Source organism: Sphaerodactylus townsendi, linkage group LG01, assembly GCF_021028975.2.
Source record: "Sphaerodactylus townsendi isolate TG3544 linkage group LG01, MPM_Stown_v2.3, whole genome shotgun sequence".
Lineage (NCBI taxonomy): Eukaryota > Metazoa > Chordata > Lepidosauria > Squamata > Sphaerodactylidae > Sphaerodactylus > Sphaerodactylus townsendi.
Genome location: NC_059425.1, coordinates 70,376,774 through 70,402,874, shown reverse-complemented (window position 1 = coordinate 70,402,874; position 26,101 = coordinate 70,376,774). Strand labels below are relative to the sequence as shown.

The window sequence follows — 26,101 nt, the reverse complement described above, 5'->3', positions numbered from 1 at the left end:
CAACAACAACAACAACAACAACAACAACAACCTTTATTAGGCATTGAGAATAAAAGAAAGAAAGAAAACAAGCATTAGCAGGAAGGGGGTGGATTTAAAAGGAAAATCTGGGGAAATTTAGGGGGTGCCTGCTGTCAGGGGTACAATTATTAAGATAGCAGCACCAAACTTGCAGAGTATCTTCATGAGACCCTAGTGATGATACCACCCAGGTTTGGTGAAGTTTGGTTCAGAGGGTCCAAAGTTATGGACCCTCAAAGGTGTAGCCCCCATCTCCCATTAGCCCCCATTGGAAACAATGGGGGTTGCGGGCACTCCCTTTGGGAGTCCATAACGTTGGACTTCCTAAACCAAACCTCACCAAATCTGGGTGATATCATCAGGAGAGTCTTTTAAAAAATCCCTGAAACTTTGGTGCTGCTAGCCTAAAACGTGCACCCTCTGCAGGCCAAAAATGGAAAAACACTGAAAATACAAAAAAACCCACAAATGAACCTGCAGTTTTTGGCCCTCCCCCCACAAGGGGGCACCCTGGGCAACTGCCCACTTTGCCCAATGGGAGGAACTCCTCTGTATTTTAAGCTTTGGCTTGTGTGTTGCCTCTCTCACAACCTGGGGCAAGGGTAGAAGAAAGAGAGCATAACATGCCCAAAAAGCAGAAGGAAAGCCCTGATAAGCAGGGGCGTACCTAGGCAAACTGGCGCCCGGGGACAAAACCTGAGTTTGGCGCCCCCCTCCCCGCCCGGCGTATGGGCTGCCACCCTCCCCCACCATGACCAAACAATGATTTTTTGTACCAGCTCACAAAACACCTCCCCCTCCCGTCAAAACATACATGGCTCTCTCCCCACCAACTCTTTTCCTAATTTCCTAATCACAACAACCCTATGAGGTAGGTTGTTAACCTGAGAAACAACTCCAAGCCAGTGCAAGTGGGTATTAAGCATGTAAATCTCTCACAAATCACCCCCAGCAAAACATTTACCAAACAAATGTCAGCATCATCTCTCACAAAACACCTCCAGTTGAATCCACCCACAAACAGCATCACTTTCAATGGTGTTTAAACTAGGGAGCTCAGATTCTTCTTTTCAACCTACCTTAAAGGGAGAATCAGGGGTCCCCGGTTAAAACAAAATTGAAAGTGATGCTGTTTGGGGTTGGATTCTCCCCCACCCTGAAACAGCATCACTTTTGAGAGTTGGAGATTCAGATGAAACAAATATCAGATTCAGCTGGAATCTGGGCAAATTTGGGCACTTTCGGACAAAAATTGTCCCATTATGTCCTGCCCCGATATGAATAGATGCCAATGCAACGTATTTGGGGTGTGGGGGCGTATCTTTGGTGTTTTTTTTGGCCTGCAGGGAGCACATTTTTAAAGCTAACGGCACCATGATTTCAGGGCATCATCCAGAGACTGCTCTGATGATACCACCTGAGTTTGGCGATGTTTGTTTCAGGGGCAGCAAAGTTATGGACACCCAAATGGAATGCCCCCATCCGCATTGTTTTCAATGGGAGCTAACCTGAGATGGGGGCTACCCATTTGAGGGACCATAACTTTGGTCCCCCTGAACATGACTTCACCAAACTTGGGTAGCATCATAAGAATAGTTAATAGATGATACCCTGAAATTTTGGTGTCACTAGCTTTAAAAATACACCCCTTCCAGGCACCCCAAGAAATTTGCCCAAGATTCTTTGTTTTGCAGTGACTTTGCTCCATTGTAGCTAATGAGGAATTTCTGAGGCAGGCTGCACATTTTTGAAGATAGAGGCGCCAGACTTTCAAAGTGGCTCCAGGAGGGTCTCCTGGTAATAGCATCCAAGCTTGGTGAGCTTTGCTTCTGGAGTGGGGCGGGGGGGCGAGTTGAGATAGTTCTGAGAGAACTCAGCCCACAGGCTTTCATGTGCAAGAGCGGGGAAACAAAATAAGCCTTTTGGGGGCCCATAAAATTGAACCCCCAGAAGCAAAGGTCTCCAAACCTGGATGCTATTACCAGGAGGCCCTCCTGGAGCCATCCTGAAATTCCCCATTGGCTACAATGGAGCAAAGTCACTGCAAAACAAAGAATCTTGGGCACATTTCTTGGGGTGCCTGGAAGAAGTGTATTTTTAAAGCTAGTGACACCAAAATTTCAGGGTATCATCTGTTAACTATTCTTATGATGCCACCCAAGTTTGGTGAAGTTATGTTCAGGGGGACCAATGTTATGAGCCCCCAAATGGGTAGCCCCCATCTCAGGTTAGCTCCCATTGAAAACAATGGGGTTGGGGTCACCCCCTTTGGGGGTCCATAACTTTGCTGCCCCTAAACCAAACATCACCAAATTCGGATAGTATCATCAGGACAGTCTCTGGACGGTACCCTGAAATTTTGGTGTTGCTAGTCCTAGAAATGCGCCCCCTGCAGGCCGGAACGTGAAAAAACACTTTAAAAACTTAAAAACCCACAAACGACCCTGAAATGCTGGCGCCCCCCCATGTGACCAAATGAGGGGCGCCCGGGGACAGAGGGTACCCCCTGTCCCTAGGCAGGAACGCCACTGCTGATAAGTCATGGGTCCACATGTTCTTCTTACTGGCTAATGGTTCTGGGGATTGAATCCCATCCACAGTCTTTTGAATCCCATCCACAGTCAGCTTGTGGTCCATGTAAGAGCTACATTTGTTTTTTCCAGCTATTTTTGTTTTTCAAAATGTAATATAATATTGCAAACTTGTACCTTATGGGACAGAAGGCATGTACAGGAGGCTAAGTTGTAAGAAGCTGTTCTACTACTATAATATCTTCTTAACTGTATTTTGTCCACAAATTTTTCAAGACACCAGTGCTTAGGGAGGCTAGTCTATAATCATGGAGTTGTCTCCCATAAGAGACCCAAGATAGGAAACCTTTTGCTAAGTCTACGGGAAGAGTGTTGGCTTTTGGATTCTCGCTGTTACTGCAGTTTGCTGAATCAGTTACTTTTATTTGAATTGCAGTGTTTGAAGTGCTTTCTCCTCTTCCCCCCGCCCCCCTTAAACAACCAAGAAGGAATGACAACTTGCACAAATGGTTGCAGCTAATGAAAAAATATTGAATTTGGTTGAGGACCAAATAGCTTGGTTCAGAGGCAGTTTCAGATGGCAGTGAATACAAAGCTCAGTCTTGTTCCTGGTTGCCCACTGAAGAACAAAAAAGTGTGTGCGACAGGCTTAGAGATGAAATCTGAAGTTGTGTGGAAGTGAAATGTGCTTGTGTGTCCATGAACAGCTAAAAGTGGTGTCATAATTTTACTTTTTGAAAGACTTTTTCACATTTTTATCACACCCTATGTCAGAAGAACTCATTCTTGGTCCTCTTGTCTCCACTTATTCCTCACAATCACTTTGTAATGTAGGCTGAGCTGAGACTGAGAGACCTACCCCAGGTCATTTGGGGAAGTCTTGTGGAGATTTGAGCGTGAGTCTTCCCAGATAATGTTCTTCGTTTGGGGGAAAAGATAAATGAGTCATTACAGAGAAGGATTCAGAAACCTATTTAACTTGCCAGTTGCCTTCTCCAAATAGAAAACATAGCTGATTACCCAGTAAGCTTTATAGAAACCAGTACATCAACTTCAAAGCTGCCTGTGGCAGTTCAAGGACTACCAATTGTGCGGCATTAAATTTGGTGGACTTAAATCCCACTTTGTCAGATTCATGAATGTTGAGAGTCAGTGTGGTATAGTGGTTAAGACCAGGTGGTCTGCAATCTGGAGAACCAGGTTTGATTCCCCAGTCTTCCACATCAACGGCACACTCTAATCTGGTGAACCAGGTTTGTTTCCCCACTCCTACACATGAAGCCTGAAGTAGCACCAGCCTTGAAATACAAGAATTAGCAGAAGTTCTGTCACATTCCTATGCAGAACCCAAGTGTGTGTGTGTGTGTGTGTGTGTATCTTATATATATAAGAAAAGAACACACACACATATATGTGTGTGTGTGTATGTGTGTGTGTGTGTGTGTGTGTGTATATATATATATATATATATAAAAGACATATGTATATATATATAACATATGTATATATATAACATATATGTATGTATGTATGTGTATATATGTATGTATTCACATACAAGAAAAGAACAAATATGACCTGTTAACAAAAGCAGTAACTGGTGAAACCAGCATGCAGTAGTTTATGGTTTCCTCTGAGCCATAAACTGTGCTTTGTTTTCTTCATTCCATACCATCTTTCCAACCAAATTTAATATTATTTTGAAGGGAGAAAAAATTGTATTTTGTGACTTGTATGAAATTAAATGTGACTTGTATGAAAGGATTTTATTTACATCCAAACCGTGTTACTGTAGACAGCCATTTTTGATATTTTCTTGTTTTATTCTTTCTTTTAGTAAGCCATGAACATTTTAATGGCTTCAAAAGAGCAACAGTCATTCTACTAATTAATTTAATTAAAATCGGCCTACACAAGTAAAAATTGGTCCATAATGGGTACTTCAGCTAAACATTTAGTCGGTTAATCTAACAGTTAGAAGGATTACATTATGTAGCCCTAATGTATTGAAATGGTGGGGCTGTAGGGTGTTCAGTCTGGGGGACTGGACAGTTGTCTCTGGACAAACAATTGTGTAACCAGTTGTATGTGCATTATGGACAAACTCTCTCACTCTCTCTACCTTTCCCCATTCTTACAGGACTAGGTTAATTCTTAACTCTTTCTCACAGCCTTTATAATCTTTGTTATCATGCTAAGCATTCAATGTTAATAATTTTAATGTGTGGTGTAGAAGAGACAGTATTATTGTGGTCACTTGTGTTACTTTTACTCCTGTTGCTTTGCAGTCATTGCTCAATGAGCTAGACAGAAGCTTGGGGCGATATCGAGATGAGGTGAATCTCAAAACTGCTATCATGTCCTTTATTAATGCTGTTTTGAATGCTGGTACTGGTGAGGTGAGTATCTCTTCTAAAATCTTGCATGTAGTTAATGGTGGTTCCTCCCCCCTCAATTTTTTCCTGCTTATACTTGAAATTACTAATGAATTACTCATGTTAGGATTTGTGAAGTGGTTGGATCTTATGGCCCCCAAGGTCTGTACCGTGTTGTCTCCTTCATCATATCCCAATATTGGTTTAACTCCAACAACATCCATAAAGTAGACCAGTTATTTTAAATGTTAAGGATATAAAGAACTACCTTTATACTGTATCCGACCATGAATCCATCTAGAGGGAAGTGATTTATTCAGATTACCAGTAATTCTTCAAGTTCCCAAGTAGCGATCCCTCTCATCTTTACAGCAAGGGATGCTGACAACTTAATCTCAGTCCTTCAATGCAAAATTTGTGCTTCCCCCCACCTCAAGCTTCGTTTCAAGCTGTTTTAAAATACTGAAAAGGAATCAGAACCTAATGGGTTGATTTATTTTTATCTCCTTTAGGAAAATTTGGAATTCCGGTTGCACTTACGATATGAATTCCTAATGCTGGGTATCCAGCCTGTTATTGACAAGCTAAGGGGACATGAGAATGCAACACTAGACAGGTGAGAAGCATCTTTTGGGGAGAGGCACGTGATACAAGACCATACACATTGATATCACACTTTGGACTGCCATAAATTGCAGAACACTAAGCCAGCTAGGAATGGCGTTTTGAATCATAATATACCCATGTATATGAGCAGAATGAATACTATTCCACACTAAATAATTCTGAATTTTTGCAACAACCCTAGTCCTCCATTAATGTAATATCTATTTAACTGTCTGTTTGGGGAGATTTCAGTCAGCACTTTCATCCTCTAATCCGGTGGGAAGACTAACTTTATGGAAGTCAAATCCTGATCATCTCAGATTGGTCTCATAAATAAAAAGATATTGCCTCACCTGTCATTATCCCACTCTTCAATGGAGAAAGGACCCATCAACCAGTTAGTGCCACTTTAAACTAGAGATAGAGGTATGGGCATGTCATTATTTTTCTCTGTCTTTTAGGCACTTAGATTTCTTTGAGATGGTGAGAAATGAAGATGACCTGGAACTTGCCAAAAGATTTGAAGTGGTGAGTATCTATTCTAGAAAGGCCTGTTTTTCTGTTTCTTTTAGAGTTAATCTGTATGAATTTTCTGTATGGCAAGGATCCTATTTTCCCACTTTAGGAAGGAATAAGGTCTATTTTTAACTATAGTGTGGGGACTAAGTTGGAGACACTGTGAAATTAGACAGCATTAGACAGGTCTCTTAATTAGAAATTAGACAGGTCTCTCAACTGAGCTTCTGTGGCATTAATGACTTAAAGTGCCTCAGTACTTTCTAAGAACTTTGCAGCAAACAACTGTTTTAGAAAGCCATGATAACTATTGAGCTGGTTTCTTATCACCTTTGATGTTTACTGCCCATCTCAAGCAGTGAATAGGAGGACTATTCCATGACAAAGTGATTGCATTGCAAAATTTCTTCTGTTCCATTCCATAGTTTCTATTGGCATCACTGCAAAACTTATTGGAAATATAAGTACTAGGTGCTATTTGGTTTCTGTGTGCCCTGTGTATGACTGCCTGCTTGCCTGGAAAGTAGTGCAGCAAAGAAGTTTTGAAGGTTTTTTTTGTAAGCAACTGCTTTCTAAATAACTGGCTCCCTGTTCATATGCATAAGATGTGAGCTGAAGTGGAAAATACTTGAGCATCTGTATGTAGTACTGATTCTTGCTAAGCAGTTTGTAGATTAATTTATTTTACACAAGACTCTCGGAGAGTCTAAATGGACTTGAACATCTTAGACTTCTGGCTTATTTTACCAGGTTGAGCCTATTTGTGTAATGGCACTCAGATTTCTGCACTCTGCCAGTGTCTTGGAACTAGTATCTGCCGAAATTGTGGAGCCCTTGTCCATGTGTTACTTTTAAGCTATTTATTAATCTCAAGTTTGGTCTGTTATCGACTAAAGTAAGTGTTCCTTTGGAGTTATAAGCCAGAGTGTCCAAAATGGCATTGCTCCAGTTTTTCTGCCTGTGGTACAGGATTCCAGTGTCAAGAGTTCAGAGCTGTCGCTAGCTTCAGCACCATCAATTATAGGATCCCAATGGACAGCTCCCTACTCTCTGAGGCAGGCAGGTAGATCCCCAGATTGGCTTGTAGTCTCCTATGGGATCGCCCCCTTTAATGGGAAGCTGTGATGTGCCCCTCTGCCCACTAGTGCCCTCAAAAGATTTTCCCTCTAAAATTCCAACTGCTGTTCTCTGCAGTCTCTGAACAATTCTGTCAGATTATAAATAAGAATGTAGTGTGTGAGGTTGCTTTTTCTTGATATTTCCCTGGTTTTCCATCTTATTAATAAAATAAATACAAAGGGCTTCTTCAATTGAGATTGTAAGCAGAGAGCCTCACTGTTTGAACAAATAAAAAAACAACCCCCCCTTTTCTCAGTCAGGGATCAAAAAGGGGGCACCAGAGGCTTTTATAACACTTTAAAGATGAACTAGAATAAGCTTTTATTTTTTACAAAAATATATTTTGGCAAAGTAAAATGTAACTGAAAAGTAAAGCAGGTTTGTTCAGAAATTATATACACAAGTAGCTGCTGTTGCTAGCTTATTATTCTATTACAATTTATTTCAGTTCTTCAGATAAATGGCTTAGGTCAGTGGTGGCGAACCTTTGGCACTCCAGATGTTATGGACTACAATTCCCATCAGCCCCTGCCAGCATGGCCAATTGGCAGGGGCTTATGGGAATTGTAGTCCATAACATCTGGAGTGCCAAAGGTTCGCCACCACGGGCTTAGGTCCTTTCTTACTTTGTTACACTCAGTATTCACATTACATAGATGTTATTCAGTAAGTTGTTCTCCTTAACTTCCTTAAGAACAATTTACTGTCAGATAAACATATTGAAGCAGTATGTCTCCACACTATTCAACACAGCCTCTTCCTAGAAATGTCTTGTCCCACACTTCGTTGAGTAGGATTTCCTTTATTTCTGTCTCTCCAAACAGAAATAAAAATTCTCTCCTCTCTCCTTGAAATACCACAGCCTTAGTAAGCCTATTTTTGCTTATTCTCTCTGTGTGGATTTCCTTTGGAGAATTTACATCAGCAACCAGTGTGTTAATTTGGATTACTGTTTATTTTACTGAGGACTCAGCACAGACTGCTACTGTCTGACTTGTTGCTCACCAAGAGTAAGCTTTTATATAAAGAGAACAGAGTAATCTCCATACATCTGTTCACTAGCTCTCTTCAGTTCTCTCAACTCTGACTAAAGAACTCACTGTTTAGCCATCAGCCAACCACAAGCAGCTACAGGTTGACTCCTTGTGTGCTGAATTCTTTCTGGATTTGCAGCAGTAAGGACTTAGACTCTGTTACAGAAGCCAGCACTGGAAGAGTTTTGGAACTGTCAGGAAACTAAAGTCACATCCTGTGATAACTTAACCATTTCAGGCACTACTACACCTCTTTGTATAAAGTACCCATTGTTGCTTATAAATAAGTTGTGACCTTTTCTCAGTTTACTTTGGATAGAGTTAATGTTGAGAATCAAAAGGAGACAAGGCAATGGAAAAAGTGTTCAAATTAATAAGGTTCAAATATCTGTGTTTCTCAAGCAATCCAGAGTCTATGGGAGGCTTAAAAATAATAAGTGATTCTCTAGAATGCAATGAAGTAAATAGTGTAGAAGAACTGCAGCTAGGAGATTCAGTAGCGGACAGGTAATGAGTCAATTCACATAGTGTCTTAATTTTTGTGTTTCTTGTAGACATAGCGATGAATATGTATAACTATGTCTTCATTCATTACTGATTTGTGTATATCCAAAATGGTGGGGGAACTGCTTTTCTCTTGTGTGACCCTTCACCAGTCTAAAAATGTGTCCACTGAAGAAACTGTATGGTCAGATCAGTCTTGTGGCTCCTTCTCATATAAATATTATGTGGCTTAGAAAAAGAAGTGAGTCATTAACCATGCTTCTATGGTTCCTTCTTTTATGCACACATTTAATTTTATTTATTACATGTATATACATCTTGTGTCATCACAAGACACATCCGGGTAGCTTGTAACAATGCCACAGTTACAAAAACCATGAAGAAACAATTTCAGTTTAAAACAACAATATAAAAATGATCACAGAGTTACATAATTAGAAAACACAACTATACCTGAAAGACTCTCTTTAAAAGAAAGGTATTTACCAGCTTTCTAAATTTAACCTAAGAGCTTAGCTGATGTCTTTCTCTAGGAGGAAAAGTTCAGTATCAAAGTTGCCATCACTTAAAAAACCTGGTTCCTTCTGACAGTCCTTTTCTATAGTTGTAGGAAGAAGTGTATTTTTTCCTTTTTTGTAACAACACACAATAGTTTCTATAATATAAATATGTGAGTTGTATTCCTTTTTCTTGCTTGTAAAAGATTGGGTTTTCCTAAATTTACATTCCATTTGTAATAAAAAATGCAGATTTTAAATGTTTTTAAAACATTGCTTTTGTTTAACTTGTCTTTTTGTTAACATTCAAGAATTGTTGTTTTAGCTATCAGGCTTTTCATGAAGGGACACTTTTTTATTTTCATTCTTCCCACATTTTGCTGTAGGTACATATTGACACAAAAAGCGCCTCTCAGATGTTTGAGATGATCAAGAAAAGGTTGAAACACACAGATGCGTATCCATATCTGCTGTCTGTCCTTCAGCACTGCTTGCAAATGCCTTGTGAGTATAATGTCTCTTCCCAGGCCTAAGATTGCCTTTTCAATTCACTCAGTTTCTCCACCCTTGTATTTCCTTATGTTATTTGGGAATAATTTCCAGGTGTGTTTATATAGTGAGATTTTGCTGATGTGTGGGGGAAAAATACAAAATTTGATACCAGGCACAAAATTCAGCTTCATTACAACCTTAGCTTGTTTTCTTTCCTTTAAAGAATATCTAACCTTTCTGACTATGAAGATAAATTTGAGAATACCTGGCATGTAGATGGCAAAATCTTAAATATCAGAGAAGTTGTGGGAGGCTAAACTAGATTTGATATTACAAATCCACGACTGGATGCCCCAATTCTTTAGGATTGGGATTATGTTCTAGGCAAGTATAAGATAAGATATCACATCCATGTTACCAATTCCCATTGGGGAAAAGATAAAGGGGTCATTTTCCCATGATTGACTTTTCTTCATAAGGGGGCAGTTACAGCCATATGGTCTACTGTTGTCTGTAACCAAATTGCTATATTTATTAGTGTTTAATCTGATTGGATTGATGGTTGTAAGATTGAGCAGATTTCCTGCTTTAAATATTTGGGTTAGTTTTCCACTCTGCCACTAGCAGAAAAGCTCATGGAGACTATGTTGCTGGAATTTCACAGAAAAGCTCAACTGTTATCCTTAAATTCCTTAAGACAAAAGGTGGCCATTATATTCTTGCCACACTTAAATTGTTAGAAGCCAAGCCAATTTTGCAACTCCTGTATGATGCCCAGTTATGTTTGATGATTTTCAGTCTACATGAATGTAGGCACTGGTATCTAAAAACTTATCTCTGGATTTTTCTTTACCATTTTTATCCAACATTTATGAACAGGCCAAAGAAGACATTAGCCAGCATGTGGTAGACATAGAGTTCCAATAGGATCTAGCCAGGTCTCCAACCTGCTAGTGAATCCAATAGGTATGCAGCCTCTCCTATGGCATCTTTAACTAATGTTGAAGTACCTAAATTTTGGTGGGTTTTACTGTGGCATGATGCCATGCCTTCCCTTCAGCTGTCCTAATTGGGAGAGATAATGTCCCTGTGGATCTGGGCACATAGTGTCCAGGAATGGGAACAGCCCCCTCCCTGGACTCCTGCCACCCCCCAGTGAATCTCCCCCACACTCATCAAAGAGGGGGAGGCAGGTGATGGACCACGGCCCCAAGGACTCCCCAGGGTACTGGAGCCATCAGAGGTGCCCAAGCAACCCAACAAGGGTGATGGGGTCGGCGCAAGGCTGCCCAGGCAGTGGTGGCCGGCGGAGAAGCCCCGGACTCCCAGCAGCCAGGCATGCCCATCACTGCTCCCAGCAGGGTGGAACGAGCCAGGCCGAGCCTTGCCTGGGACCTGGGGGCAGCACCGGGAGCGCCCAAGACCCGACCAGAGTAACCCAGCTCTGACTGGGCTGATTTGGCTGGAGGGAGAGCCCGGCCTCTGGCAAGGGGACAGGGCCGCATACTTTTTGGCTTGGGAGGCAGGATGGCCGGAGTGGGCCAAGGGCATAAAGGGAGAGGAGAACAGGAAGGGAGAGGGTGGTTGATGCTTGAGAGAAGGAGGGAAGGAGAGGAGGAGAAAGAGGCAACATAGAAAAACAAACTATGGAGATGGAGGGAGAGGAAAAGGGACAGATTGTAGGGAAGCAAAGAGGACCAGGACAGAGAACAGAGTCAGAGCAGACTTGTAGGGCTCTCAGTTCAGCTGGAGAGCGTGTGGGAGAAGAAGGCAGCCCAGGGGAGGCTTCTTTTCTGCCACTCTGTGGCTGAAATGGCTGGTGGGGGTGTACCCAGTGGTGGGATTCAGCAGGTTTGCATCACTTCTGCAGACCCGGTTGTTAAAATGGTGCTTGTGAACAACCAGTTGTTAAATTATTTGAATCCCACCACCAGAACTGGTTGTTAAATTATTTCAATCCCACCACTGGATGTACCATTCCCCTGAGACTGGGGGTGAGGCTGGGGATTCCAACACCAAGGTCACACAGAACAATTTGATATTTCCCTACTACTTATAGATATTAATCCTGATATAACATAGCTTTGCCAGGTTTTGTGTAGCATCACAGGATGTACTTTAAAACAGACTTAATGAGTACTAAAGTTGTTTTATTAAAGTGTACCATGATCTAATAGTTACAGTCTTTTATCTGCCAATTTTATTGTTCCCTTATGCCTTGTTTCCTTTTAATATTTACACTCTTATCCCATCCCCCTTATGTTCTTATACCTTTTCTGTGTTCCCAATTTTCTTCTGCCAGTAGATCTTTTTAGTTATATATTTATAGTTTTAATATATTTTATCCTTTTAATCTGGGTATTATATCTACATTATGCTGGTCTGTGACCATAATAAAGATTGATTAATTGGGTCACTGTATCTTGTGTCATTTGAGCAGCCCACAGGCAATTGAGACTTGCTTACTTATCTATATGATGAAGTTAATGCAGTGCAAGCCAAAAGAGTATATTGTGTACAAACACGTACAGCTGTTTGATAATGCCAAAACAGGGGCATGCTGAGCACACTACTGAAGAGACCATCCTAAATGTCCCTTGATTCCCACCGTTTTATATTTTGTGGCTGGAGAGTGAAAACTGGTACCCATCCGATGTATCTGAAACTCATGTTAAGTGATCAGCTGTACTGAAATGCTTAAACCAAAATAAACATATTACTGCTTAAAAACATGTAATAACTGTAGCCTTTGTGGAAGTGCTAATCTTTATGATTTGGTCATACACATTGTGATCTTAGGCCAAATAAAGCCCTTCTAAGTACATTGAAAGCAATGGGCTTAGAAAGGGGTAACTCTGCTCATGATGCCCATGAGTGTTGCCATGCTCACTCAATTACAGGGAAGCTGGGGGTGTGCTAATGCTGAGCTAACCTCAGAGTTGGAGTTGACAGACCTCTGGCTTTCCGTGCACTGTTTTCTGTTTCCACTTAAGGTCTCCAAATTTTAAATGGCTCTTCCTTGCTTAAATAGCTTTAAGTGAATGGTTGTATGCTGTCTATCTGGAAATAAAGCCCTTTTAAAGTAAATTATTAAGACTCTCAGAACACAGAGGCCAGCATTCAATGGGGTCCCTGGACTTGCTACAGCTTGCATCTTCACCAGCTGAAGGAGTTCGACAGCACTTCTCAGTTTGACAGGCAGGTTGACCGATGACTGGATCCATTATTATGCTGTGCCTTAGCTCCTCTAGCCTGAATTCAGTGAACAGCTGTGGCCAGCTAATTTTATCAAATAAAAGTGCCTGAGTGGTTTATTTAGCACCGAGCTCCCAAAAATCCCCTCCTCAGCATGGCAAAGAGCTTTGTAATTGTGGTCAGAGAGCTCTTGAAACAGGTGCATTTTAGAAGGACATGGAATATAGATTTTTGTAAACCAATCAAATGAAACTCTGTTATCATTAAGGGCAAAATTCACATTTTGCTATCACTTCATGGGAGTGCATAAATATTTGCAGGTCCTAACTGGAAAATCAAATTAGCAGTCTGTCTTCAAATAACATGATACATATTGGGAATATTAAAGCTATTTGATTTAATAATCCAGCAACTACTATGAAAGTTTGCTTCTAGGCAGTCCAGTCTTATTAGCTTTGTTATATTATGAAACAGCAAACTGTGATTGCCAGATGTTTTCCTTCTTGCTGTATGTAGGATTCCATTTTACTTGCCCCTGTGTGAGTCACAGTAACTAAAGCTGATCCATAGGTCTGAGGTGTCAAAATGTGATCTCTCATTGCAGAAAGCACATAGGGTGGATGGAATCTCTCAGATCACAGTGCAATCTGGCATAAGTCTGTTCCAAAATGTATATGTTGTTTTTATTATAATTAATTTACTGGACAACATGAAAATTACAAGAAGCATATCTGCAATTTTTTTCTTTCCAACCAAATATAATAAAATAATTCTAATACAAATTAAATTATCAGTTTTATGGCTTAGATCCTAACCTCTGTAGTTTGCAACAAGTGCTTCCACTTGCAGAAGGGGATCTTTTTAGTACAGGTCTCCACTTTACCCCATCTTGTATCCGAGTCCACTGATCTCTGGAAAGCATGATTTCAGAGAGTTTGGCACAAGGGGAGAAATGTAAGCTTGCCACCACAATCCTTCTCTGCCCTCATATGTCTGCTAGTAATCTGGCAGTTAAGAGCAGTGGACTATAATCTGGAGAACCAGGTTTAATTCCCCACTCCTCAACATAAGCAGTGAGTTCTAATCTGGTGAACCAGGTTTGTTTCCCCACTGCTACAAATGAAGTCTGCTAGGTGACCTTAGGCTAATCACAGTTCTCTTCGAATTGTCTCAGCTCCAATGTTACCACAAAATGTTGGGAGTCTCTCCCTTTTAGAGTGGGGAATTAGCAAGAGCAGATTCTTGGCTTAGCAAAAGGTCAGGCAAACTCAGGTCTTTATTGCCTATGTCTACCAAGATCAGCTTTTCCAAGAAATTCCACAGGAGAGAGAATACAGTTTGACAGTTTTATTTAGGGGTACAGAAGCACACAATAATCAAGCAGAAACATGCACACATAGTCCTAGGATATGTACAGTGTTGAGGGGATAGGTCTGCAGTTGATGAGAAATTGGGGGGATTCTTAGGGGTGATACTGGCTTTGGATCTGTGAAACAGAGTCCAGTGACCTGCACTGGGCTCCAAGGAAGCAGGGTAGAAAGCAGGTGGCATGTATCAGCAACTAAACCCCAAGGCAGAAGTACTGGGTGGAACACTGTGGCCAGACCAGTGGTCCAGATACACTGAACATTGAGTGTTGGATGAGGGCCTATTTTATAGGAGAGATCGGGTCCTGTAGCCACACTAAGAGAACTTAATCCCCCAGGACAAAGAGGAGTCTCCCTTTCCTGGGAAAGACAAGAGGCAGACATCAACCTTAATAGTTGAATAGTTAATCTAATGGTTAAGATATTAGCTTGATTGGCCAAGCTTGGGAATACCTGAAAAGGGGGAAGGTAGCTGATGGAATTGCAGCTATAGAGCAGTGACAATGCAAATGAGGCAGTCATTAGAGAGGTTAGAGAAAGAAGTATTGGGTTAATACAACACTGGGCAGGAAAACTCAGGGCAAACACAATAACAAGTCCTTTGTCTCTGAAGGAGTGTATAGTACAGGTGTGCAGATGGGAACGCTCTCCAGGTAGGGTAATTGTGCTCTCTTAATCTCTTTAGGAAGGGTGTGAGATTGGTGCTTTGCGTGGCAGATGTGGGAGTGGGCATGTCCAGACAGGTCTTTTGTGTCCTTGTGGGTACATTTGCTTAATGCAGAAAATAGATTCCCCATTTTGGCACTGCACTGCTAGATGCCCCAAGCGTTTGCAGGATGTTCAGAGGCATCACTGCTTAAAACAGAGCCCCCAACTCACTCACCCATCCACCATGGGTCAGTCTGGCAACAGCACCCACCTCTGATACCTTGTATCTGTTGTGGGGAAAGGAAGAGAAGGAGTTTGTAAGTCACTCTGAGACTCCCTACGGTTGAGAAAGCAGGATATAAATCCAAACTCTTTGTCGCGTCTTCCCTTCTTTATTCTCCCCAGTTAGAATATCTGAAAATGGCTTTAATGTAATTGAATGATTATGCCATATGGAAAGGCTTCTTTCAGGAAGCTGAATTTTCTTGTCCCTCATGTTCCTCATCATAACCAAGAGGAGATTTGGCATCTCTCAATGCCACCCAGCACCATGAGGTTTCTAACAAGAAGACTGTACATCTTCCCCCAGGGAGAAACAATTTCTTTCTTCAGGTGCAGTGGGAAAGCATGGGGAACAGGAAATAAAATCTGCTCCCTCCTCTTCCTTCTATTTTATTTATTTAGAATTTATATAGACTATCTACCCAGTAATATAAAAGATTGAAGTAAAACTACAATAAAACACAAAAACATCCCATCCAAAGTGATTAAAAGAGAAACTCGCAGTAACTACTAAAAAACCTCCAAAGATCACCAACTCTGCAAAACTCTGAAAGAATCTAAGAAACTTTAGGAACTTTATTGTTATATCAGTCTAACTGTAAGGTCCAAGGAAAGCCAGAGGAGACTAGGATTACTAGCAAAACTACTAAGTTCTTTTCCCAATTTCCTTACTGCCATTTTTCATTGTAGATAAACGAAATGGGGGAAGTTTTCAACAGTGGCAACTATTAGACAGGATACTTCAACAAATTGTTCTTCAGGATGAGCGAGGTGATGATCCAGATATGGCTCCTTTGGAGAATTTCAATGTCAAGAACATCATTAAGATGTAAGAATCCTGCTAACTGATATTATAGTTCAGCTACACAATGTGTTAAATGTAAGGACTCTTTTGTATGAGACATTTCCTCTACATGGAGATAATCTTTTATATGTGACATTTCCTCTACATGGAGAAGTTTCAATTCTGCTTTATCTCCTCAAGACTTTCATTAACATGTAGTACCATATATACTTTTATCACATGCAGAATGCCAATTCTACATTCTGTTTTCTTCTAATGTCCTAGACATATTTTGTATTTAATTGTTTTGGAATGGATCTCAAATTAACTCTCCATATCTCCATTTAGGTTGGTGAATGAGAATGAAGTGAAACAATGGAGGGATCAAGCAGAAAAATTCCGAAAAGGTATGTGGCCTTCTGGGGTTGTTGTACAGGGGAACCTCATTGAACCATTGATTTCAAAGTGATAGGAGGATAAAGTCTCAAAGAAGGCAGCATTGTACAGGTCATTATTGTTCCCATTTTGCAAATATTGAAAAGATGCAGGCCGACTGTGAGTTGCCTAAGGTTTCCAATGAGTCTGTGGGTGAGCTGGAGTTTGAATCCAAAACATTGATAAAACTGGTTTTTCTCTTCAATTTTAGTGTAGATTTGAAAGACTCATTGTTAGAAGTTGCTAGCTGATGATTCTCACCTAAACCACCTTTCAATAATAACCTTCCATTCCTAATTTTAGTATAACCACCTTCCTTCCCAGGACAGTTAATTCCTTCAGATGTGTCTTACACATAGTTTCTTTGGGGGATAATTCATGAGTTTTGAGCTCATCTAGATTTCTTGAAACCGTCCGTCAGTTTTCCATCTTCTTCCCACTGCTGTTCACAGAACACACTGAGCTGATGAGCAAGCTAGAGAAGAAAGAACGGGAATGTGATATAAAGACCCAGGAAAAAGATGAAATGATGAAGACATTAAATAAAATGAAGGACAAGCTGCAGAAAGAAGCCCTGGAACTACGCCAAACCCGGGACCAAATGACTGACCTTGTAGCTCAGCTCAATGAGTTCTCGGTATGATATGGGATATTTATAAAATCAATCAAATAGAGACAACCAAGCCACAATTCTGTGCTTGTGCCCTCAATAAAACAGAGAAACAAACAACATTTGTTTAAGGTTGTAAGAAAGTTCTTGAATGCCCTGGTATGGGATTAATGACTACAGAACCTATTCTTTCCATTCTTTCCTTTCACTGCCTCTAGCTTGTTTCTTTCTTTGTTGTGATTTTCACACATTATATTGTATCACAAAGTAGATACGATGATTAGCTGTAATTGGATGCATGTAGCCTTACCAGAGGAATTTAAAATAAAAGTTATGGTATGTAAGGCAGAATTCAGAGTCAAAAAGAACAATTAGAATTAGAATTAACCATAATTAATGTTTGGTGCTGTGGTGGGGGGTAGAATAATGATGACTACATTATGCCACCAAAGAATGTGATATATGCTGAAAATGTGCATTCTAAATGTCATCTTTTCCCCTACCAGGGTGGCAACATTTCCTTCCCATCCCCTCCTCAACTGCCTCCAGGTGGCCCATTTTCTCTTTCTTCCGATGTGCCATCATCAGAAACTTTGCCTCCTTCTCCACCTCCTCTTCCGTTCTCTAGTCCACCTCCACCAGCTCCACCTCCTCCTCCAGGAGGGCCCCCTCCTCCTCCTGGAGCTCCCCCATTTTTCAACATGGGAATGCCTCCAGTTTCCACAACCACACTCAGCACCAGTGGTACAAATCTGAAGAAGAAATTCGTCCCACAGCCATCTCATCCGCATTTGAAATCCTTCAACTGGGCCAAACTGAGTGAGGTAAGAGTCTGACTTATGCTACTGATTAGAATGGGTTGTGGCTCAGTGATAGAGCATTTGTGTTTGGTATACAGAAGGTTGTACAGTCAATTGTAAATATCTCCAGCATTTTTAAAAAAAGATGAGCTAGTCAGTGATGTTAAAGGCATCTGAGGTCTGAAAAGCTGTTGTCAATCTGACAACTACTGACCTTGATGGACTGAGGATCAGGTTCTGGATGCAGCAGCTGCCTGTATAGCCATGTGTATATGCAGTGCTTGAGATAATCTTACTAGTATTTATATGGCTGTGGAATTAAAATATGAAGATTTAATAGCTTTCTTGTCAAGTTGTTATGCCAGCCTCTTAGGTGGCTCTATAATTTATGCAGGAGATGTGATCCCTGTGGTACATATAGAAAACCATAGTTCTGTGAGGTTTGTTAGGCATGTATGCATAAGTGCTTAAGGACACAGTAATGCAGTCCATACTCTGTATATGTTGCAAGTGTAACACCAGTATCCCTTCAGCAGTCATATGTGTTGTATAAAGCATGGACTGAAACATGGCATTGAAATACTATGCTACCATACTCAGCCAGTGTCTACATATGCTAGGCAAAGGTATATGTCCCTTGTTGCATCTTAGAGTGTGTTGGTGAAAAATCTCAACCTGAGGCCATTTTCAAACCACTTTCACAACTGTTTGCAAGTGGATTTTGCCATTCCGCACAGCTTCAAAGAGCACTGAAAGCAGTTTGAAAGTGCATTATTCTGCGTGTGCGGAATGAGCCTGAGTGTGGGAGTGATGAGAAGCTGAAATGAAATATAAAATATTTTGTATTATGTTAGCTCCTGCCACCTTGAAACTAGATTTTTACCAGTTCAGACTTTCCTTTGTATCTCTCCACTGTCAAAAATATTTTACCTTATGACAGCATTCCCACGTGGAAACGATAACGTTCAAAATATTAATATTTCCTGAACATGTGGAAAACCCCCACTAGTACCATATTTCTATGGAGGATGCATGTGTTGATATTCGGATGTGGCCAGACTAACAGTATTTAGATGCTGGTGCTTGCAGAAAAAGGGTTTATTCAATAGTCAAATAATAACAGAAATATCTGAACCAACCCTCTGGCTATGAGAATTCCAAGAAGAATATTTAAGGGGTCCAGCACTGACACACAGCTCATTCATTGCAAACTCATTGCTTGACACAATCACCCTTCTTTGTAGTTTTTCATAGTGCATCTGTAGCACATCCTTCTGGAAGAGTATCCAGACTGATTTTTTTCACAGCTCGCTCCTTGTTTTCCTGCTCAGCAGTCCCCTCCCTCTCCTATACTCCCAACTACCCTATTTCTTTTTTGGCTGCTAAAAAAGTACAGATAGAATACTGTCTGTGTTGAATTTGGATGGCTGCCTAGAAATCCATGCTCTTTTTTAGACTCCAAGTCACTCAGGGCTCAACTCAGGCATTTGGAATGAGTGTCCTGGGACCTCTGGAATGCCACAAGAATTCTCTCTCTTGTTCTCCTTTTCTTTTAAATAAGATGAAGTGAAATATTTGCTGCACCGCCTGTGCTTGTCTGTCAGAGCCACGTGGGGCTGTGGGAGAGAATGTAAGAGAGGGATTTATTTTCATTTTCAAAACATGAGACTTAGTGCTTCGAAGAAAAGTTATAATAACTACATATATAAATTTATATGTATGGTGTATTTGTAGGGGGGTGGAAAGTAAGAGGAACGCAGGTGTTTCTGTTTAGTGTACAGCAACCACAGACTTATTCTTCTCGCTGGTTTAGAGTGGAGGCAGCTGTGTTAATAAATGGGGACTTGGGAGGTGAATTAAATGTTATTTTGGGGCACGCAGAATAGTTTTGGGGGTTGAGAGGAGTATGCTATGATCAGTGTTCCTGCCTATTGATTTCTTTGTAATATATGGAAGTTAACTGTACTTGTTAAGAACATAAGAACATATGAACAAGCCAGCTGGATCAGACCAAAGTCCATCTAGTCCAGCTCTCTGCTACTCGCAGTGGCCCACCAGGTGCCTTTGGGAGCTCACATGTAGGATGTGAACGCAATGGCCTTCTGCGGCTGTTGCTCCCGATCACCTGGTCTGTTAAGGCATTTGCAATCTCAGATCAAAGAGGATCAAGATTGGTAGCCATAAATCGACTTCTCCTCCATAAATCTGTCCAAGCCCCTTTTAAAGCTATCCAGATTAGTGGCCATCACCACCCTCCTGTGGCAGCATATTCCAAACCACCAATCACACGTTGTGTGAAGAAGTGTTTCCTTTTATTAGTCCTAATTCTTCCCCCCAGCATTTTCAATGAATGCCCCCTGGTTCTAGTATTGTGAGAAAGAGAGAAAAAGTTCTCTCTGTCAACATTTTCTACCCCATGCATAATTTTGTAGACTTCAACCTCATATCCCCCCCCTCAGCCCGCCTCCTCTCCAAACTAAAGAGTCCCAAACGCTTGCAGCCCTCTCCCTGCATAGGGAAGGTGCTCCAGTCCCTCAATCATCCTTTGTTGCCCTTCTCTGCACTTTTTCTTTATCTCTTCGATATCCCTTTTTTTTTGAGATGTGGCGACCAGAGACTGGACACAGTACTCCAAGTCGCGGTCGCACCACTTGCTTTTATATATGGGCATGACAATCTTTGCAGTTTTATTATTATCAATTCCTTTTTCTAATGATCCCCAGCATAGAGGTTTGCCTTTTTCACAGCTGCCATGCATTGAGAGTTGACTTATTCCCATTGGAACTATCAGCCAACTCAAGACTCCCTAGAAATCCCTTTCCTGGTCTGTGACTGATAGCACTGACCCCTGTAGCGTGTATGTGAAGTTTGGATTTTTTGCCCCTATGTGCATCACTTTACATTTTTCTACATTGAACTGCATTTGCCATTTCTGAGCCCACTCACCTAATTTATCAAGGTCCGCTTGGAGCTCTTCGCAATCCTTTGTGGTTCTCACCACCCTACATAATTTGGTATCATCTGCAAACTTGGCCACCACGCTACCCACCCCTACTTCCAGGTCATTTATGAATAGGTTAAAGAGCACTGGTCCCAAAACGGATCCTTGGGGGACACCACTCCCGACATCTCTCCATTGTGAGAACTTCCCATTTATACCCACTCTTTGTTTCCTGTTTCTCAACCAGTTGTTGTATTTGGAAGTTAACTGTACTTGTTGGTTGGGGTATATTTTGTATCATTTATATGCTACATTGTTTTTGTTTGTTTTTGGTAATGTGGAAAAATTTGTTATGAGTCCCACAGTTCAAACCTGAAAGGTACCCTTTAGAGCTGGACTTGTATCATGCGATACTACTGTTCATGGTGCATGACTCTTTCTTTGAAACAATAGGTCTGATTCTAATTTGCAAGCTGAGTGACTTGGCTGCTATCTAGCGGCACTTGTTTACTGCTGGTTATTGAGAAGTCTGACACATCATTACCATAGATCAAAGCATCTCACAATATTATTAACTTCAGATCTGAAGAATATATGAAGCTCTCTTATACTGAGTCAGATCTTTGATCAGTCTGACCTAGAGCTGTTTATTCTAACTGGTGCTAGCTTGCCAAGGTCTCAGGCAAGGTTATAGCCACCCTTCCCTGCTCCATAGGACTGCCATGTTCCCATGTGGGGCTTCAAAGAAATGAAGGGTAAGCAAAAATTTCATCTTAATCACCAAAAATTTCGACCAACCTTAATGCCAAGCACATATTCCTCTGTGCAATTGAGTATCCAGTTTAATAAGAACATTTTGTTGTTTTCAAAACATTTCCATACATATCTTTCTTAAATAAAGAAGCACTTTAAAGTTCTCTCTTGCCTCTCTTAAGGATATTGTCAAGCTAACAGATTTAGTGGCTAAAGGGATTTTTTAAAAGCACAGTAGGAGTGAAAGTGTCAGGGGAATCTTGAATGGGAAGAGTTGAGCAAATCAAGTATGTAGAGTTTGGATCAGGATCATTTTTTGAGTTAATGAAAACCAGCTTACCTTCTTTTGCTTTTGACCAAAATTCTTCCTGTTCTAAAAATATATTCTTATTCTTTAAAGGCAAACTATCACATTAAAAACTAATACCATTGTCCTAAAAAAAACCCCAAACCCAAAAATAAACAAATCAAAAACAGATTCTTAAATGGGGAGAGTCAGTAGTCCTGTTGGGCCCTAGTCTTTCCCAGTACTATTTAGGAAGGATTGATGCTCCAAAAATGAATTGTCTCTGTAACCCAAAATGTTAATGTCACTATTGAGATACAGCGATAGAAGCTCAGAAAGCACAGTGGGCATCTTTAGTAAAGGAGACATGTCTAACTTGGGTTTAAGTCTGCAGGCTGTTGTTAGGCTTAACGTTTAACAGAGGGAAACTACAACTGGGCTGTTCTTTAAAATATGCAATTTTCCAGCTTTTGTTGATGAAGTGTTTGGTAGTAAATTGTGGCCAACAAAGAGTGAAACCAAGAAGAGTGTGTGGAGGAAGATAGTCTTGTTTTTAAAGAGGAGTCCGTGACAATTCACAAATTTCCTCTGAGATGTTTGTTTATTACTTTCTAGGCACTTGGAAGCCTTATACCAGCAAGCTTGCTGTGTCTGAATTTCTGGGAAATAAAAGCAGAATACTTCCATGACCTATGATCATAATTTCACATTTGCTTCTGAGATGGAAAAACAACCTATTCATTTTACATTAGACTCTTAAAGGTTCACTCTAAATGAATACAAAGTTGAATATAAAGACCTTTGAAATCAGAGATTGTGCTTGGAGAGGAAAAGATGTTTTGCTTGGAGAAAGCTATGAGAGTTTGTGTACAATAGAATAATCTTTCTAAAGAGTGAGGTTTGTAACCATAGCTGAAGCAGTAGCTTCTCTTTGTGAGATATTCTGTTGTGAGTAGGTGTGAAGCTCCTCCCAATATATACTCACAATATATGTTGTGAGTAGGTGTGAAGCTCCTCCCAATATATAGGCTGAAATATCTAAAAGACAGACATTTAGGGTTTCTCATACTAACACAGAAGAAATTAAATGAAGCTCATTAATAACACTTGTAGTTATATTATTTGGAACACAAAATTGGAATATGTTCCCATTTTTTAAATGTCATGGTTTTTCTTCAGTGCCAAAATAGTCATCCTTTTTTAAAAAGTTACCCCAAAGCAATGGATGTCATCCAAAACAACACAAGTGGAGCTGCAAATGCTTATACAGCAATTTTCCTGCCTACCTTACTGCAGTTTTCTGTGAGTCCCTATATGTTTCTGAGATCAGTGAACACCCCTGGAGCATCAAGGAAGTCGGGGAGGGGAGACCAGCAAAAATTACCCTCCTCTTCTATGAACAGGGTGGAGATTCAAGCATCATTTATTCATGATAAATTCGGCTTTGGTTTAGATAGAAACAAATGGGAGGCAAATCCCTTCTGATGGACTTTCTTTGTGCTTCATATCTCTGGTTTCTCTCTCAGTAAATTGTGCTTCAATTCAAATATGTAACTGCAGAATGACATGATTACAGTGTGATTGTATAATGCGTTTAGGGAACAGATGCACTCAAAAGGGCCAGTTCCTTATAAAGACAAACTCTGGCTAATTGCATATACTCCAAATTCTTTCCCCCTTATGTCTTAGACAATCTCTGGGGAATCCTGGGAAATATTGTTCACAGGTCTGATTTCTCATAATGGACTATAACTTTTGCATAGCAGAGAAACCAGATAAGCAACTTGACAAGATTCTCTTGGAACTGAAACCTCTCATTAAGAAAACAAATGATATACTGATGAAGTAACATAAAAAAAGAACATGTTTTGTTTTATTTTTAAATCATGGTTAGGGGCTGTAAATATTATAGGGAATGAAGAGAATCATTTATCTTAGCAACAATAGGTGAAATTTTGTTCCAGTCTTCCTGACTGATTACTATAAATTGTTAATAGCAGAGTATGAGAGTATAGTTGAAGAAATTGTTTGGAAGAGCCATTCCATTTCTAGCAGTAAAAAAGGTCAGCATAAGAATAGGAGACTCCCTTCCACAATGGAGAGGGGGGGTTACCTATGAGTTGCTGATCGTTTTCAAACATCTGCACTGCATGTAATGGTCTCCAATTAAGCTCATTGATAACAAAGAACACTTTGCACATACTTTTTGGGATAGGACCTTTCTTGGTTTCATATTTATACATGATAAAGGGATGGGCATTGTAGTTTCAATGAAATGAAAATCTAGCCTTTTTTCAGCTTACATTTTGAACATTTATTCAGTGGTCATTCCTGATCTCTCTTTTGAATGAGATGGGAAGAAGTGGTATAGATTGCCACAGCTTGCAGTGAGGGACAGCTAATCATCCTAACATGGCTTGTCCTTTCACACAATATCAGGGGTGGGGCAGAAGAATTCCCCTGTGACCAGATGGGGGCCCTACAAATTAATTCCTTGAGGAAAAGGCTAAAATCTTTGTCCACAATATAGTTTTAAATTTAAAAAATTGGAGGGGTGCTCAATTATGTAGCTTCCCTCAGTCCAAACTGTTCCAGTTTAGAAACTGGTTTTATTATATGATCTACTGTTTGTGTCAGGTAGGCCTAAACCTTGTTTTACTGAATGTACAGCAAAAAGGCCTGTAAACAAACTTTCAGGCTCTATGGCAAAATTAACATGTGAAACACTGGCTAAGGAAATGGTATTCGGTCAAAGACATAAGAAAAGTAAGCATTACCCTTACTGAAAAATGAACTCTCAGAATAGCAGCTTTTGACTTGCTGAGTGTATTACCAAAAATACCAATACTATTACCACAAAAGTTGGGACACATCCAAACATCTCCAATTGTAGTACTTGACGTTTTCAGTATATTTCCTCTGCCATATAGACAGACAAGATGCTTCAGTCAATTCATGTCTTCCACAGGTCTCTATTCTTTATGTGTATTAGTGTGGGCTCTCCTGTATAGGCAGCTGTCTTCTGATGCTTACCATAGGGACAACTAGAAGAGGGGAAGGTTTTCTAAGGATAATCCCCATACTCTTGCAGTATACAGGAAGGTGTGTCTTAAAGCTATAAGTGAGTTTACAGAAACACTTTCTTTCAAGATGCTCAGAGCATGGTTGTGTGGTTCTTTTCTCTTCCATAAATATAGTGTGTGTGACTGGCTAAACATCGCCCAGTGAGCTGTATGACTGCATGAGGTTTAAATCCTTCTTTTCTCAGTCTCACACTAGTCTAGCCGCCACAAGGACAAGAATCTGCCTTGTACTGAATCAGACGGGCAGCAGCTTTCCAGGGTCTCAGCTTGATGTCTTTTAACTGGAGACCCTGGGGATTGACCCTGGGACCTTCTGCATGTCAAGCAGGTACTCTACCACCAAGTTATGACCCCTCCCCCTATATTCATACTATGTTGGCTCTCAAGTAGAAGGGAAACAGAAGTTTTCACAGTACTTTTGAAAGCCCCTTGTTCTTATGCAACACAGCTTCCTATACTGTCATGCCACTTCAAGAGACTCAAGAAAAGGCATTTCTGTTGTTTTTATGCTGCCCGTCCTGGATTTCCTCAAAAGGTTTTTCCTTCCTTTGATCATCTCTTCTCCCGCCACCCCCACCAGTCGTTCTCTTTGCTTTGTTCATGTCCTGATTGTTTTAAGTAACACATTTCTCTTCCTCTCTTTAATAACCATGAGTGGGGAACGGAAGCTGTTCCTAATAAGTTCAGTAATGAAGTGTTAATGTACTTTACTGCTTGAGTGCACTTCAGGAACTTCAGCTCAGGAGAGGTCCCTTTGTTGGCACTGGGTAATCCTTTCTTCTGGACTACAAGACAACACATGCTGTGAAGGCCTTCGTTGTCGCCAATTTGATTGTCATCTGTTTCTGTTTCTTTTCATGTGTTTTAAAGGGCGGAAGCAACCACTTCTGTAGCATAAAATAATAACAATACTTTTATTTATATTTTGCTCTTGGGCCATCAATGTTTCAAAAGTTTTACATGGGGTACAGTAATGTGCATTAAAATACAACATTAATTTATAAAGTATGTGTTAAGATGTAAAAAAGTTGGAGAAGGAAGCAGTGGTCTGAAAGCATCCAAAAAAGAAACCCACGGCTCTTCAGCTTCTGTTGAAGGATGAAGAACAAAGAGTAAGGATGCATCCAGACATCTTTCTTCTTTATTTATTTGTTTGTTTGTTTGTTTGTTTGGCTTTTGTCCTGCCCTATCCCCACAGGGCTCAGGGCAGGTTACAACAAAC

The 26,101-nt window shown here is 40.5% G+C and overlaps 1 protein-coding gene across 4 annotated transcripts in view; it reads left to right on the top strand.

Moving 5' to 3' along the window:
- The window catches only part of DAAM2 (dishevelled associated activator of morphogenesis 2), a 249,298-nt gene that overhangs the window by 167,625 nt on the left and 55,572 nt on the right, over nt 1–26,101 (top strand). For all 4 annotated transcript variants that reach the window (XM_048517373.1, XM_048517546.1, XM_048517458.1 and 1 more), the window contains 8 exons: nt 4,841–4,951; nt 5,440–5,543; nt 5,995–6,061; nt 9,590–9,707; nt 15,878–16,016; nt 16,320–16,378; nt 16,859–17,043; nt 17,523–17,840. In XM_048517373.1, coding sequence (XP_048373330.1) covers nt 4,841–4,951; nt 5,440–5,543; nt 5,995–6,061; nt 9,590–9,707; nt 15,878–16,016; nt 16,320–16,378; nt 16,859–17,043; nt 17,523–17,840 — 1,101 coding nt within the window. The remainder of the gene's footprint in view (nt 1–4,840; nt 4,952–5,439; nt 5,544–5,994; nt 6,062–9,589; nt 9,708–15,877; nt 16,017–16,319; nt 16,379–16,858; nt 17,044–17,522; nt 17,841–26,101) is intronic.